This window comes from Neomonachus schauinslandi, chromosome 1 (assembly GCF_002201575.2).
Source record: "Neomonachus schauinslandi chromosome 1, ASM220157v2, whole genome shotgun sequence".
Taxonomy (NCBI): domain Eukaryota; kingdom Metazoa; phylum Chordata; class Mammalia; order Carnivora; family Phocidae; genus Neomonachus; species Neomonachus schauinslandi.
In genome coordinates this window covers 109715396-109730631 of record NC_058403.1, presented here as the reverse complement: position 1 = coordinate 109730631, position 15236 = coordinate 109715396, and the positions used below count along the sequence as shown (strand labels likewise).

Here is a 15236-nt window from a genome sequence, read left to right as displayed (position 1 = left end):
CTTTCTTTCTTTCTTTCTTTCTCTCTCTCTCTCTCTTTCTTTCCTTCCACAAATGGGAAAGTTTATTAAAGTGAAAAGTACACTCTTGAGATGTGAGAGTGGGCGATCTCAAGAGAGCTGCCAGGAACACCATTTCTTAATCACTGCAGCTAATGCAGATGTATTACCAATTGTTGCAATACAGGCTTTTGCTATTGAAATGACCCCCCCCCCCCCAAGTCTCAGGTATCATTATCTAAACTTTTCAATTTTCTTTTTCCCAAATAAGTCTTTTATTTTATACCATCTATTGAGCCCTTTCTGCATTACTGGCAGTAGAGAGAATTTGATCTAAGGGTTGTGACCCTGAGATCTGGAGTCCCCCATTCTTTAAACTGCAGGCCCCATGTGGGGTCAGACTCAGACATGGTGCCAATCAGCCCAGCATGTGCTGTGTTCCCTACAAGGTCTTGCTGTGTGTGTATCTGGCATGTCTCTTTGAAGGCCATTTGAGTAGTGCTGTTTTTCCATATCTTTGATGTGAGCTTTTAGTTCCGAAACAGTACTTTCAAGCAGTCAGTGTAGTTTAACAACTTGCTTGAAAATGTTGTAGGGTCTATTTCATGTTACTACAAAATAAGGAATCACTGAATTTGTCATTACTTAGGGTAGAAAGTCTTTATTTATAACCTTACAAAACAATTAGATATTAAAAATCAGAGTAGTAAACCAAAAGTTTACCATCTTTAAAATGATGGATTAAAAATAAATCAGGCACAGGTGGTTTCATGTAAAGATCAGCTGGACTTTTTTTGCTATGATCTAAATGGTTTTATTTAAATTGTGTTGCATATTTCTATCAAGAAGTCAGTTCCCGGTATTTAAATGAATACCTCACGAATGCCTCTGAGTCTGTCATAAAACTCCTTGAGATTTCAAGGATAATGCAAGGTTTTACGTTGGTTCAACAGCATCTTTTAGTTTTTTTGTACAAATATTTGGGTTAAGGATCATTAACAACCTCAAGAGTACTGCTTGGCTTACATTTGGAAACAGTTTCTCAGTAAACCAGGCCACATATGCTAGCTGTCTTTTTTACTTAGGCTCTTTGCTCTCTTTCCCACTGAGGCAGGAAGTGATAGCATGAGAAATCCCATGTTTTATGCACTGTTTTCACCATTTGATTTTTCTTTTGGAGCCTTGGTCTCCTTACGTGAAGCAAAAGTCTTGGTGACTGTTAAGCGGAATGCTTTTGAGAGGTGATAGTACAAGATCGGATCAAAACACAGGTTTGACACGGCAAGGAGCAGTGTGGCCTCTTTGGCTTTGAATAGTGAAATCCTGGTTGGGCAGTCAGATATTACCTCTGTCTGGCTCAGGGTGTATGGGATTCGGACAATGTGATATGGGACAAAACATGTGATGTAGCCTGTAGTCACTAAAAGGATGTTGATGAGGGCTTTTTTCACATATGGATAATTTTCATTATCTTTGTTTCTGTAGAGCTGTCGAATTACAAGGCAGTTAGATATTAAAATGATGGCTGAGAAATTTAAAAATATTGCCACACATATGAAATTTGTCAGCAAATGCCAATTTCTGCCAAAATGCCTTTTGAATTCCATGCATCCCACATTTGGCTTCTCCTCGATGTCTCTGATGGGAATCATCATGTTGGGCACTGTTATAAGAAGGACCATTAGCCACACCACGGTCGATACCATTTTGGCAAATCCAGGTTCTTGGATCCGATAAATCTTGGAGCTGTGTGTCAACTGAAGATAGCGATCAATGCTGACAAATGCTAAGAAGATAATTGATAAGTACATATTAATGTAGATGAGGCAGGCTGTCACTTGGCAGTGGAAAATCTTCAGCTTCCAGGGTGCCACGCCCAAGTCGACAACGATTTTTACTGGTAATGCCAGAGTCAGCAGGAAATCAGCCGTAAGCAAATTAATTAAGTATATGCTTACACACCTGTGATTTGTGTTATTCTGTATAAAAGCCCAGGTTGCAAAACCACTTCCAATAATTCCAACAAGGAACACTAAATAAAAAAAATATGTGAATGGCTCCAGATCTGTGTGAACTGGGCAGAAGATAGAACTGTTTGTCATCTTGAGGGGAAGTAAGGATGACTGTTAAAAAAAAAAAATCCAAAGAATCTGTTTAAAAAAAGAGGTGGGGGAGGGAGGTTAGTAATTAAAGTTAGAAATGATTTTCTTTAAAAACATCTGTACTCATAACACCTGGGTCACAATTTTTCTGATTTTTAGATAGAATTTTATTGGTAAAACATCATAGATTGTGAGGAGGCCTGGGTTTTCCATGGTCTGATTTCATGATTTTGGGAAATCCCATATAGGTTTGCTTCTAGAATGGATATTTTTGACATCACACTTTTGTATTCTGATAGCTCTTTTGTTACCACTTGGGTTGGAAGGTAGTTTGCAGAGGAGATAAGTGAACTGAAATTCTGAGAAACGGACAGAGAGGAAATGAGGGTAAAATGGTTTGGTTGTGGCTGAGCCGGAGGAGGTTTCAGTGAGGCTTCCTGGCTTGCTGTTTTCATAGATTGACAAGAGCTCCTCATGCTGGAGGAACCTAGGCTGAGCGGGGAGGTAACGGGGGACAGAAAATTGTCCTGAAATTTAGAGGTAAGGCCCTTCATCGTGTCAAGTACCAGAGCGTGTTCACAATCACCATTGCATTTCATTTTTCTGTTCAGCAGAAAGAATTGAAGGGTTAGAATCTGGCTTGAATTGATGCTTATTCCTTCCTTTTCCTCACTCCATTCCCTAGTGACCTAGGCCTATGATGTCCAGTATGTGGCTGCATGTGACTACTGAGCACTTGAAATGACAGCCACTTTGACAGCCAAATTGACATGGGCTGTAAATGCAAAATACACACCAGGTTTTAAAGATTTTTTTAGGAAAGACTATAAAAATAATACAACTAGTAAAGGTGCACTATTTTGTACAATAGTACAGTTAGTAAAATATCTCCATATTTTTTGTATTCAGCATATGTTGAAATGATATTTCTGATATTAGGTTAAATATATGATTAAAATTAATTTCTCCTGTTTCTGCTTTTTCAAATGCAGCTACTGGATAATTTTAAAGTACCTGTGTGGTTTGTTTTCTATTTCTGGTAAATAGTGCTTGTATAGATGTTTCTGTGTCAGTGTTTCTGAGAAATTTGACCACAAATGTATTTTAAAGGCTTCTAGAACAAGAATATATGATCACTGGTTACAGAATTCTCAAAGAGAAGCTCAGTTATCTTAGTATGAAAACATCTAACTATAATACTTATTTTCTTTCACTGTAGGTTTGAGGCAGTTAAGCCCAAAAATATAAGACATATCCTTAGCACCATTGTGACTGATACTGATAATGACAAAATCTTGTCATGTTCCCTCCAAATCTGGAACATAAGTGTAAGTTAAACCAATTGGGCTTCATTTATTCTCTTTGACCTGGTCCACACTAATGCTCTTAGGGCCACAGGTATATCTTTTTGGTGCTGCTTCTAGGTGTGCACCCTTCTCATGCATATTAAATACCTTCCTTTAGTTTTAAAGACCAGAAGATTTTGTGTTTTAGCAGAAAAAAAAAAACCTGATACACAACTTAAAAACTGTGAATCTGGGTCACTGGGTGGCTCATTCTGTTGAGTGGCTGCCTTTGGCTCATGTCATGATCTTAGGGTCCTGGGATAGAGCCCAGCATCAGGCTCCCTCCTCAGCGGGGAGTCTGCTTCTCCTTCTGCCCCTCCCCCTACTTGTGTTCACATGTACACCCTCTCTCTCAAAAATAAATAAAATCTTTTAAAAAAAATAGCAAATCTTAATTATAGTGGCTAAGAAGGCCAAATAAGCCCATTCTCTGAAACCTCCCTTAAAAGTGAAACAACAACAAAACCTTTTGAAGCCTTTCTGATCAATTATTAATTCTCCTGATTATTTAATGATCCACTATATACACCTTGGGATGAAACACTATAAGCAGATTAATAAGGCAGATCTACATAAAACTTTATAAATTAAAGTGTCATTTAAAAGGGTACATGTCCTTCCTCTTTCCCAACTTGAGATAGGACTTAGGGTTCATGCATAATTCATTCTGCACTAAACTTAATGAAAATAATTGAGTACTTTGTGTCTGGCACTGTGCTAAGTACTTTACAGGTACTTATTTAACCTCTCATCATTCCTATCACGTAGGTGTTATTATCCCTACTTTACAAATGAGAAAACTGTGGCAAAACGAGGTTAAGTAACACCCAAGATTATATAGTTGCTAAATTATAGAGCCAAGATTCCAACTCAGGCAGTCTGATCTCAGAAGCTATGTTCAAAACCACTCTAGAACTTTCTCAGTAATAGTAATAATCATGGTGATGGTGATGATAATAACTATTATTATAGTAGCCAGCTTACTAAGTACTTACTATGTGGCAGGAACTATATTCTAGGCAATTTTCATGTAAAAGAGCAGAAAGAAAATATTAGTTCCTAACTTTTCCTTTAAATACTAATGAGAGAGGCTCAGACTTCAAGTATTTTGATGTTTCCTTTTACTGTATATATATTTAAAAACCAGACCTAGTTTCTGTCTTTTAAATCTAAACCTCCCTTACTTTCAAAGTTCCCATGACCTAGTTGCTTCAAACCATCCCTACTGTCTTTATCTTAATTCCCTAGATTGGTGGTATCTCTACTCTGCTGTGAACTGCTCCTTCCTGTCTTTGTACTCTTGGTTGTGATAAAATTTGGGGAATCATAGGACTTTAAGGGTGGAGGGAAATTTTATTGATAGCATCTAGTCCAAGTCTCAGATCAGTTGAGGAGACTGGGGTCTGGCACTTGGATGTTGCTCAAGGTTTTCCAGCTTGTAAGAACAGGCTAGAATCTGACCCCACTGATCATTTTTAGGCTTTCTGCCCTTATCCTTCCTATATCCAAATCCTTCCTATCTTAAAATGCCTGGAATAAGCTCTTTGTGTCTGAAGTCTACTCCAGGCTTCACTGACTTCTTAGGACTCTGTTTTTTGGATAGTAACCATTTATTTGAACCTTGGCATTCTGACCATCCCTTTCTTCTCTGGGTCAAAAGCTAGTGTTGGTATAAATTGATCATCGTCTCCATCTCCCACCTTAACTCATTGTTCCTTTACCAGGTGCTAGGATTTTGGCTTATGCTCTTGTATTTCTAATGTTATATGATAATAGTTAATACTGTGTTTTTTTTTTTAAGTGTTCCTATTGCTCATACAATTATACAATAAAGTCTCATTTTGTAGATGAATATATGGTAAAGAGGAGGATTAGAAAATTGTTTTCATCAATTAATAATATTCTATATAACTAGAACTGGCCATATATACCACTTATGGGTAATTTATTTAAAAATAATTACAACATAACTATTTATTTGATGATGCTTGAGATTCCTGTAGTGCCTTGCACTTGCTTTTCATGAACCTCAGTCTAGATTGCAATGAAAAACAAATCTCTTCATTTAAAATTTTTGGTATGTTGATTAGAGGTTAAATTATACTATAATAGCATTTTGTGTTCTCTATCACAAATTTGAAAACCAAGTGCTTTGATAAATGTTTTGTCAACCAATTATTTAGCCTGTGAAAATTTGAGGTGCTGCGGCAAAAATCAAGATTTCAAGTGTCTCCTTTGTTTGGGATAGAGTGCCCATTGCTTAGAATATAAATACACTTATTAGATTTTTTTTTTTTTTAAATGAAAGTCACAGTAGAATGTTCTTGAAATTATGTATCATTTTTGTGGAGGGAAGTAATTCAAATCTGTTGCACCCTGTTGTAAAGACCTACAACATGGTGTTTATCCATTCTGTTATAAAATATAAAATTGAGTTACTGAATAGTTATGCTCACCTATAAGTAAGTATTCAGTTTTGTATAAATTAAACTTTTTTTTTTTTTTTTTTTTGAGAGGAATGGAGGGGGTCACCAGATAGAAGAAAATTATAGTGCAGTTCATAGCGAGAATCTATTTAGAATTTAGAATTTAATAATTGGTGCCCTTACAAGCAACCTTATTACACATTGGCATTTCCAACTTCTATGTTTTAAACACCGAATATCATAGCTTCCCCTTAGATGGAAAGATACTTGAATATATCAAGTACTTAAAAAGACCTACCTGGGGGTATATTCTCTGAGCCACAGCGGGCTCGCTGCAGGTCTTCAGAGAACCATGAGTTAGTCGTCTGGCCTCAGCAAGAGCACTAGCAGCTCCATCGCACGAAGGTTGGCTCTACTAAAAATTTCCTTTCCTTTTTGTGTGGTTTTAAAGTGTTGCATATTGACGTAGATGAAACTGTGGTTTGTAAATAGTTTAACTGTATGAAAGTCTCCCCAAGAGGTTCAATTTTGTGTGTGCTTTCTTTTGTGTGTTTATATATTCTTTTAGAGGAAAGATTTTTTTGGTCCATTAGAGTGCCTAGCATTTTTTTTTTTTTTAAAGCATCCAAGATATGTTTTCCATCATAATGATTTTAAAGAACATCACTTTTTGTGCCTTGAAAGGGGTTATGAGTTAAATATATTAGGTCTTTAAGCAAAATTTCTTATGTATACATACTGACACCCACCAGCTTTTTGAAGTTATAATTAAAACAATTGTTGGCAGTTTGGGTTCTGCTGAGACCTCTATTAATAAAAAAAAGATGTGATTTAACATAGTCTGGTAAAAGTCATGTTTTATTTATCTTTATTCTTTTTACATTGTGGAAAAATCTGGAAATATAAACAGAAGAAGAAAATTAAATGCACAGAGATAATTACTGTTAACAGTTTTGGTACATAAATTGGCACAAATTTTGGCATAGATTTTAAAATTTTTCTGTGTATGCACACCCACTTAAAATGTTGTTATATTGTGTGTGCTGTTGTATAGTTGTAATTTTTTCTTTCAAGGATATATCGGATCTGTTTCTCTAAGTTAACAAGAGTAGGCCTGCCATGAGCATTTGTCAGTTTGGCCCAAACTGCTTAATGAATTGAGCCTGGTATTTAGTAATTAATAGATTGTATGTAAAGGGACTGTCCTGTGTATTTAAATTGTTTGGGTAAATGATCATTCTGTCTGTGGTGAGCACATGTTTACTGAGTGTCTGAATGGAGCTCAGCATGGTGAGAGACCTAATAAAAAGTCACTGTATCCCATCCATGTCATGGATTGGCTTTGTTAAGTTGTCTTTCTTGTATAAGTGTAGCTTTTATAAAAGAGGATATGAGCTCATGTCTCAACCGTATTTTCTGGAGTACTAAGTCTGCTGGTCCAAAGTTTATTTGTAAGTGCAAAACCATTTCTTGGTCAGTTAGGGTCTGATTTCTAGTGTTGCTTCATTGGTCTGGTAGGTGCTTTGGTTTTGTCTCCTTTTCTCCTAATAATTCTTAGTTTTCCAGATAAATAATAATAAAAAAAATAAGCCTCTCCAGAATCCAAAATGAATCTCTTTGGTATTCACTTTTAAAAAGAAAAATCTCTCAAAAAACTAAATGAGATGTCAAGCTAAAGGGAATTTAAGGAGAGTTTAAGGGAACTTTTGGGGAAAAAAAAAACAATGTAAGGATGCTTATGTTGATGGTGGCCATTTGTTTCTCGGGTTCTGGTGTTCTCCCAAATTCATGTAGTAATAGTAACATGAATATGAATAATAATTATTACTGCTATTATTATCATGTTGCAGAAGAAGACTGTTTACATATATTCCCTTACAAATTAGATGAAAAATCCCAAATCTTAAACTTTGTATTTGCTTTTTGGTTAAGAACCAATGTTAACTCTCATTATTAACAGTGCTAGGAAAGGATCCGTCCTTGAAGATTTGTGTGCATTGTTGTTGGATAGGACTCAATGAAAAACACACTTCAGAAAAGATACCCTTGCAGATTGTCAAGTAAGTAAGCAGTGATGCTCGGGGTTTACATGCAGTGGGGGACAGAGAGGGTGGGAAGGAGAGAATTTGGTGAGACGGAGCTGGCTGCCTGTGGAGTGGTGAATTGTTCTAACATGGTATGCAGAAAAACTGGAATGAGAGGTGTTTTGTAGTATAGTTTCTTTTTTATGGTAGGCATGGCTATGTGTTTACTTCCTTGGTCACTTCGGAGGGTTTAGCCAGACAGAATTAAGAAGTATATTCAACTATCCTTAAAAATGTACTGCGGCCACAGTTTTTGTGTCTGGATTGCCAGGTAGAAAAGAACTGAAGGACCCTAGTTCTCAGTGTTCCATTTCCTTTTTGGAATGGTGAGAAACCAGTCTTTTTTTTTTTTTTGGTAAGCTTTTATTTATTTGACAGAGCAGGAGAGCACAAGCAGGGGGGAGCAGCAGATGGACAGGGAGAAGCAGACTCCCCGCTGAGCAGGGAGCCCGAGGTGGGGCTCCATCCCAGCCGAAGGCAGATGCTTAACCAACTGAGCCGCCCAGGCGCCCCAAAATTAGTCTTTTAATAGTGAAACTGAACCATGTTCTTCCTTTGAGAATGACCTTGAGGCAATCTGATATTTTGTGGAATTTTATTCAGAGTGGAAATACGCTTTTTTGGGGCTACCATTCCTGTTTTGTTTTTAACACGAGTTCCATTTGAAATTTCCGGAAGTCACTTTTTTATCTGTTTCATTAAGAACAAATGTTTTTCAGAGTGTATTTTGTTAATGTTCTGGGAAATTACATGTCATCAGTAACCCAGTATTTTAGAAACCCAAGTGGGAAGAAGTGAGGTGAATTTATTTTTCCCTGACCTTGGTCATGGCAATACTTTTTAAGAAATGACATACTAGTTACTTTAATGGATATTTTGTTTGTTTTAAATAAAAACCGAAAAAGCAAAATTGCCCCATGAATTGACAAAGAAAATCTTATTGTAGTTAACTCCCCCATGCACACAAATCATGCTTTTGATTTTATTGAACACAAATACCAAACAGTATTTCAGTAGGAGTGTCATTCTTAATGCTTAACATTCTTAAAATTTGTTTTTTAAACAGAGCATAGTAGTCCTTTGGAGCTAATAGGGAATGGGAAAATGAATATTGGAGTAGGTAGCCACTGCCACAGCCAGACACGGGTCTGTGAACTGATTTTCTTTAAGGAAATTCATGATCTGTTAGGAAAGCCCACAGATGGGGAAACTAAGGCCTTGTCCAGAGCTGCACAGACTCCAGTGACCTAGTACTTCATTATGCTTCTTAAAATGAAAGGGTTGGGCAGAAACAGTGGTTACAAAGGAGGCCAGCAGGTCCATCCAGCCGCCCCCTGCTCTGTTGCCCCCCCCACCCCCTTAGTTTGAATTCCAGTACCACTGAGCAGTGGGAACGGTATGCTACTGTGCCCACTCCACTCACGGAGTTTGCAACTCAGGACGCTCTCAACTCAAAATAGTTTGCATCCTGAAGCTTTTTTTATGATCTTTGGGTAGGGGGCTGTTCCTTGGTTAAGGAATGCTGGTGATCAAGACATTTCTCTAGCAATGTGTGTGTGGCTCTATGTCTGCCTTCTCTCGAGCCACTGTGCTTTAGGTTCACATTTTGAAAAATTTTTTAAAGCACGTAATCACCTTTCCCACCTGGAGTAGTCCAAAGACTTTTTTCCCTGACTCTCACTGAGATTGGTAGCTTCAAATCTGAGAGTGACAGATGTGATTAGATAAGAGTACTTTTTAAGTGAGGCATAGACAGACACAGAGCTTCCAAGATGTTGCTGTTTCTGCATTACTTAAATGCTATCGCGGTTTTCCCTTTTTAATGAAACAGAGTAAAAAGTTGGAAATATTTTGAAGGCAAAAGTGTTTTACATATTCTTGGAATGTGAACTCGATTATGAGTGGCTGAGTATATTCATTCCCCTAGCCTGTCCTTTTGATTCTTTTTATTGATTGTACAGTGTTATTGGGTCAACATACAGTTCATTTTACCTTTCAGTTGTGTGCTATTTGATTGATGGATATGAAATAATTAATAAGGGAAATCCCTAAGAAAGAACTTTTAAAGGTTATCTTCTTTCTTTTTAGTCACTGAGGTTCATTTTCTCCCCCCTTGAGTAGTTGTGGTCCTTTTCTTAAGAGGTTGTGAGTAACACATTTTCAAAGCTCAGAATACATTTTACGAACTCTGTTGTTACCTTCTAGGAGAAGGTTCTCTGGAGAAATTCTCCCTATCCCTTGCCATGTGAGTCTTTGTTTTTTGATCACGTACTTAAGCAAAATTCTAACAAATGTTTATTGACTGCAGGCTGCCCCCTTAGCTCCCGTGCTAGAGAATATTTTTGTTATGTTTAGAAGGTTACGGTGTAGAGGGGGTGATAAGGAATCTGCAGTACCTGCAATGATACTGTTAGTTAGAACTGGTGGGAGTCCAGGAAGTACAGTCCTTCTGACTGAGGTGTGGTGAAGAGACGCTTCGGAGGAGCGAGGGAATGGTGCCAGCATGGGGGGCATGATGCAGATGACTGAGATGTGGGAAGTGTTTGGTGATTCTCAGGCAATCTGGGTGCTTGGAGTATCGGAGCAGGATCTGCCTGAGACCAAATCTTAGATCGCTTTAGTCAATCTTAGATGCTTTAATAACCCTGGAGAGCTCAGTACTTGGTAAATCTGTGGGCGCTGGATTCCATAGGGTTAGGGGAGAAAGCAGTAGACAAGAAACCAGGTAGGGGATGATTATGGTGTGGTCATTTTGAGTGAGAAACAATGAGGAGCTGAAATGAGATGGGAAGTGCCCAGATGATGGACACTGGGAACCACTGCAGAAGTATGGTATGGGGCTGTGATTTAGGGCTGGGAGGGGAGTAGACTTTGGTTTCAGTCCTGGCAAGGGAAGTCTGAGGAGAGAGTCCAGCTTGACAGGTAGAAAGGCGAGTTTGAGTATTGGCTTATTATGTTTTTAGTGCTACCCCATTATTTGATAAAGCATAGATTGTTTTTTATTTTATTCCTTCTCTTTTAGATAGTAGATATTCCTTAGTGCCTTATCATCATAACCAGGACATTCTACTTCTGCTTTTATTTGTGTATTTATTTGTTTTTTGGATTCCGTATGTAAGTGAAGTCGTATGGTATTTGTCTTTTTGTCTGACTTATTTCACTTTGCTTCGGTCCATACGTGTTGTTGCAAATGGCAAGATCTCATTCTTTTCTATGGCTGAGTAGTATTCTATTGTGTATCTACACCACTTCTTTACCCATTCATCTATGGATGTACACTTGGGTTGCTTCCCTATCTTGGCTATTGTAAATAATGCTGCAATAAACATAGGGTGCATATACCTTTTCAAATTAGTGTTTTCATTTCCTTTTAGTAAATGTCCAGTACAGGAGTTACTGTATCATATGGTATTTCTATTTTTAATTTTTAAAAAAGATTTATTTATTTGAGAGAGAGAGCGAGCACACATGCACGCATGGGGGGAGGGCTAGAGGAAGAGGACCTTGCGTGGGGTTTGATCTCATGACCCTGAGATCATGACCTGAGTCAGAAGGAGGAGTTGGACGCTTAACTGACTGAACCATGCAGGCGCCACTCTATTTTTAATTTTTTAAGGAAATTCCATACTGTTTTCCACAGTTTGGCTGCACCAATTAACATTGCCACCAACAGTGCACAAGGGTTCCTTTTTCTCTATGTCTTTGCCAACACTTGTTATTTCTTGTCTTTTTGACACTAGCCATTCTGACAGGTATGGGTGATATGTCATTGTGGTTTTGATTTGCATTTCCCTGATGATGAGTGATGTTGAGCATGCATCTGTTCGCCATTTATAGGCTGTTTTTGGAAAAATGTCTATTCAGTCCTCCATTTTTTTATCATATTTTTCTAGTGTCAAGTTTTATAAGGTCTTTATATATTTTGGATACTAATTCCTTTTTGGCTATATTGTTTGCAAATATCTTCTCCCATTCAGTAGATTGCCTTTGGTTTTGTTGATGATTTTTTTCACTGTGCAATAATGAGGACATTCTGAATGTAACTTTTTAAACACTTAAGGAACTCTTATTTTAAATAGTATTGATAGAAGTCCTGGTTTTCCTATTAAAAAATAACATTTTCCTTTTTATTTACCTAACTACTTTCATAGTATCACCCAGATAAGAAAATACATTTGGTCATGGCATTGCAAGTTTTTTATTTATTTTTTTAATAGTGGCATTTTTTTTTAAACTAGAAAAGTGAATTTAATATGGAGTTGACAGTGGTGGTTAGTTTACAAACAAAATGAGGATTAACTTCTCATTTTAGTCAGTAAATATCAGAGAGATCTAGTGTTCCTTCAGAAAGCTATGGTGTAAAAAAGTAGAATGTAAATAATTAACAGCTTGAAAAAGCTCCTAGTTAAATGTAGAGAATCTTTTAGTTTAGAAAAAGAATTATCATATTAAGTAGTGTGAAGTATTGTATGGAGATGATGAGAGCCACATTTCAGTGGACTTTTATGTCAGGAGATGAAATGATAGGAAAGTAAGCCCTTAGGACTTTATCATGCACTTTGGAGGAGGATTTAGCAGATACCAGTGACCTGGGATTTGGGAGGGAAGCAGGAAGTAGTGTTAACTCTAGGCTTCGCCTGACATACTGACACCATGTGGATTGGAGCTGGTGACATCTGGTGGTTGGAAGTAGAGCAAGATGACTCTGAGTCCAGAATCTTGTATTTCAGGTCCCCAAAGCACTGAAGGTAATGTTTGGGAAGTGGGTTGAGATGGGTCACAGAGATCTTAACTGTGACCATGAGAGAAGTCAGACTGATGCAATGAGCACATTCAAAAAGTAGCAAGTAGTCATTGTCAATGAAAGTACTTTTCATATATTTCACTGTTGTTGAGATGGGCCTATTTTTATAATAACTCTTTTCATGCTTGTACCCCAACTTCTGTTGCAGGTGGGAAGAGATAAAAATGGCGTAGCTTGTTATATTTTCTGCCAGCCCTGAAACTGCTTTGGAGTGTACCTGGTTAACAGGGAACATTTTCCAGGTCCTTCTGTAGAGAAAGCTGTAGTGCAAGTCCTCAAGTGCTCGGGGTGCCCAGGGTGGCTTATAAACTCAGGTGCCTATGGTGGAAAAGAAGGCATGATACACATTGTTGTAAGAAACAATAGAAAACAAGGGGAGCTGGGAACAAAAGTGAGTTGAGAGCTTCTGCCTCACCAGGAGAGGCCAGCAGGCCCTTAGCTGCAGCCAACTGTTTCCCCATGTGTTTATTTATTGGGGCAGCAATGAAAAAAAAAAAAACCACATCTGTGGCTAGAAGATGATAAGTCAGTAGCTGCTTTGCAGCATGTGGACTGCAGAAATCTAACAGAAAGGTGTTCAAAAGTGGCTCTTGACTATGACTAAAAATTCCCCATTGATAGGAATTCATACATTTTAACCGAACCATGATTCCATTTTGATATGTGTAATTGACTCAGTACCTATATGGAAATATTCTGAAGTTTTTTTTTTTTTAAATAAAAGAAACTTTTGTGATAAGAATCAAGAAAGAAAGATCATAATCATCTAAGATTACACATGAAACCTGCCCACTGAGATGCATGAATCTCACAATGGTTGTTTATAAAAAGGCTGTCTACTGCCAGTGGTACTCATCTGCTGGTTATCTCCTCAGCCTCCGGACTCTATTTCCCCAGCAGTAAAAATGAGACTTTTCCTTTGAGAAATTCACTTTCTCTGGTTCTTGTCCCTGGGCCTACACAGTGCCCACTCTGCCTCTAATATCAGGGTCCAGCCATAATTGACAACCAGCATGTCCGATTCCACTGGCCACAGGTTGGGATGGAAAATGAGCCGGTATGACCCAATGAGAGCCGAGTCCCAGGTTTCTGAAGAAATTCTCTGGAGGACTGGTTGTGAAGATTTAAGGTCTAGAAGTGCTTCTTTCATTTTGCTACCACAAAAAAAAGAGCCCACAGCTTCCTTTGAGTTGAAACTAATACCGTGGAAGGTGGCTGCAAAAGTGGTATAAACTCAGCTTTAGTTACATCAGCTGGGGCCCTCTGTCAGCCCTTAAATTAAGCCATACCCACAACTTCGGATGTTTAGGTCTATGGGCCAGTAAATCTCTTTTTATTGCAGGAGTCCAATTTTAGTTGTATTTTTTTTGTCACCTACAAATTAAACAATTCTGATCCATTGGCTTTACCAAGAAGATTAACCCAGAAATCTAGAAAACACCCTTATACTGAGTTTTGTTTCTACTTGATGATGTTAGTAAAGTATATGCCATTAGCTTTCTATTCTATCCTTAATCCCATTGCTGCTATTTATATCTTTTGACTCTGGACAAGAAGAAGAAGAAAAAAGTATATATATATTTTTTAAATTTATTTATTCATGACAGACAGAGAGAGAGAGAGAGAGGGGCAGAGGGAGAAGCAAGCTCCCAAGGAGCAAGGAGCCCGATGCGGGACTCGATCCCAGGACCCTGAGATCATGACCTGAGCCGAAGGCAGACGCTTAACCATCTGAGCCACTCAGGCGCCCGAAAAAAGTATATTAATACAAAAAATAACTGACATCAGGTCATCCCCCCAGAGTGATAGGAGGTTTCTTTTTGGGTAAACCGCACTGTGAGGTTTGCGTGGGGAGGGGTTGGGAGAGAACTGGTATGGTGTGGTTGGTCTTCAACAGTAAAGAGCTGTTACTGCCTTTTGCTCACCAGTTCTCTGCAAGATACCAATGGCATGCAAATTATCTTTTCATGACAGGACATCCCCACAGAAGAACCACTTTAACAACATGTGGCTTTCCTTTCCCCTATGTCATTTTTAAAAATACTTATAACTGTTTCATAGCACTGCTTCTACAATATGATTGTTATTTTACTTTCTCAGAGATAAATATATATTATAAAACTGTACTATAAACTAGCGACAGAAATTAGTCCATAACATAATTGAAAAAAATAGTACTGGTAATCTCAGGGAAGTTTCTGGATTGGTCCACTGTTGCCATTGCTCTACTATATTTTTTGTTGTAGTTCTGGACCTGATATGCAGTAACTGTTAATCAGTTGTTGCTTTACAGTATTCTTACCTGGCTTGCATGTTGCTTCCTGAGAACTCTTGATTTCCACATTACCCATCTGCTTTAGCACAGTGGTTATGAAGACATTATTTGGTGCTCCTCATTTTCTTTATGGCTTTCATTTTCTCCCGGGGTGGCGGCGGGGGGGGGGGTCATGTAAAACACCAGTATTTACTCATTTGTC

At 37.9% G+C, this 15236-nt stretch overlaps 2 protein-coding genes across 2 annotated transcripts in view; one reads left to right on the top strand and one right to left on the bottom strand.

Annotated features, from left to right (window-relative positions):
* The window catches only part of MED12L (mediator complex subunit 12L), a 322651-nt gene that overhangs the window by 104378 nt on the left and 203037 nt on the right, over positions 1-15236 (top strand). The window lies entirely within an intron of this gene.
* On the bottom strand, positions 1140-2099 carry GPR171 (G protein-coupled receptor 171). The gene has a single exon (XM_021685944.1). It carries the CDS (start codon positions 2097-2099, stop codon positions 1140-1142), a length of 960 nt encoding a protein of 319 aa, XP_021541619.1.

Coding starts and splice junctions, on each gene's coding strand:
- GPR171 (XM_021685944.1), bottom strand. CDS start 2,099: ATGACAAACAGTTCTATCTTCTGCCCAGTTCACACAGATCTGGAGCCA.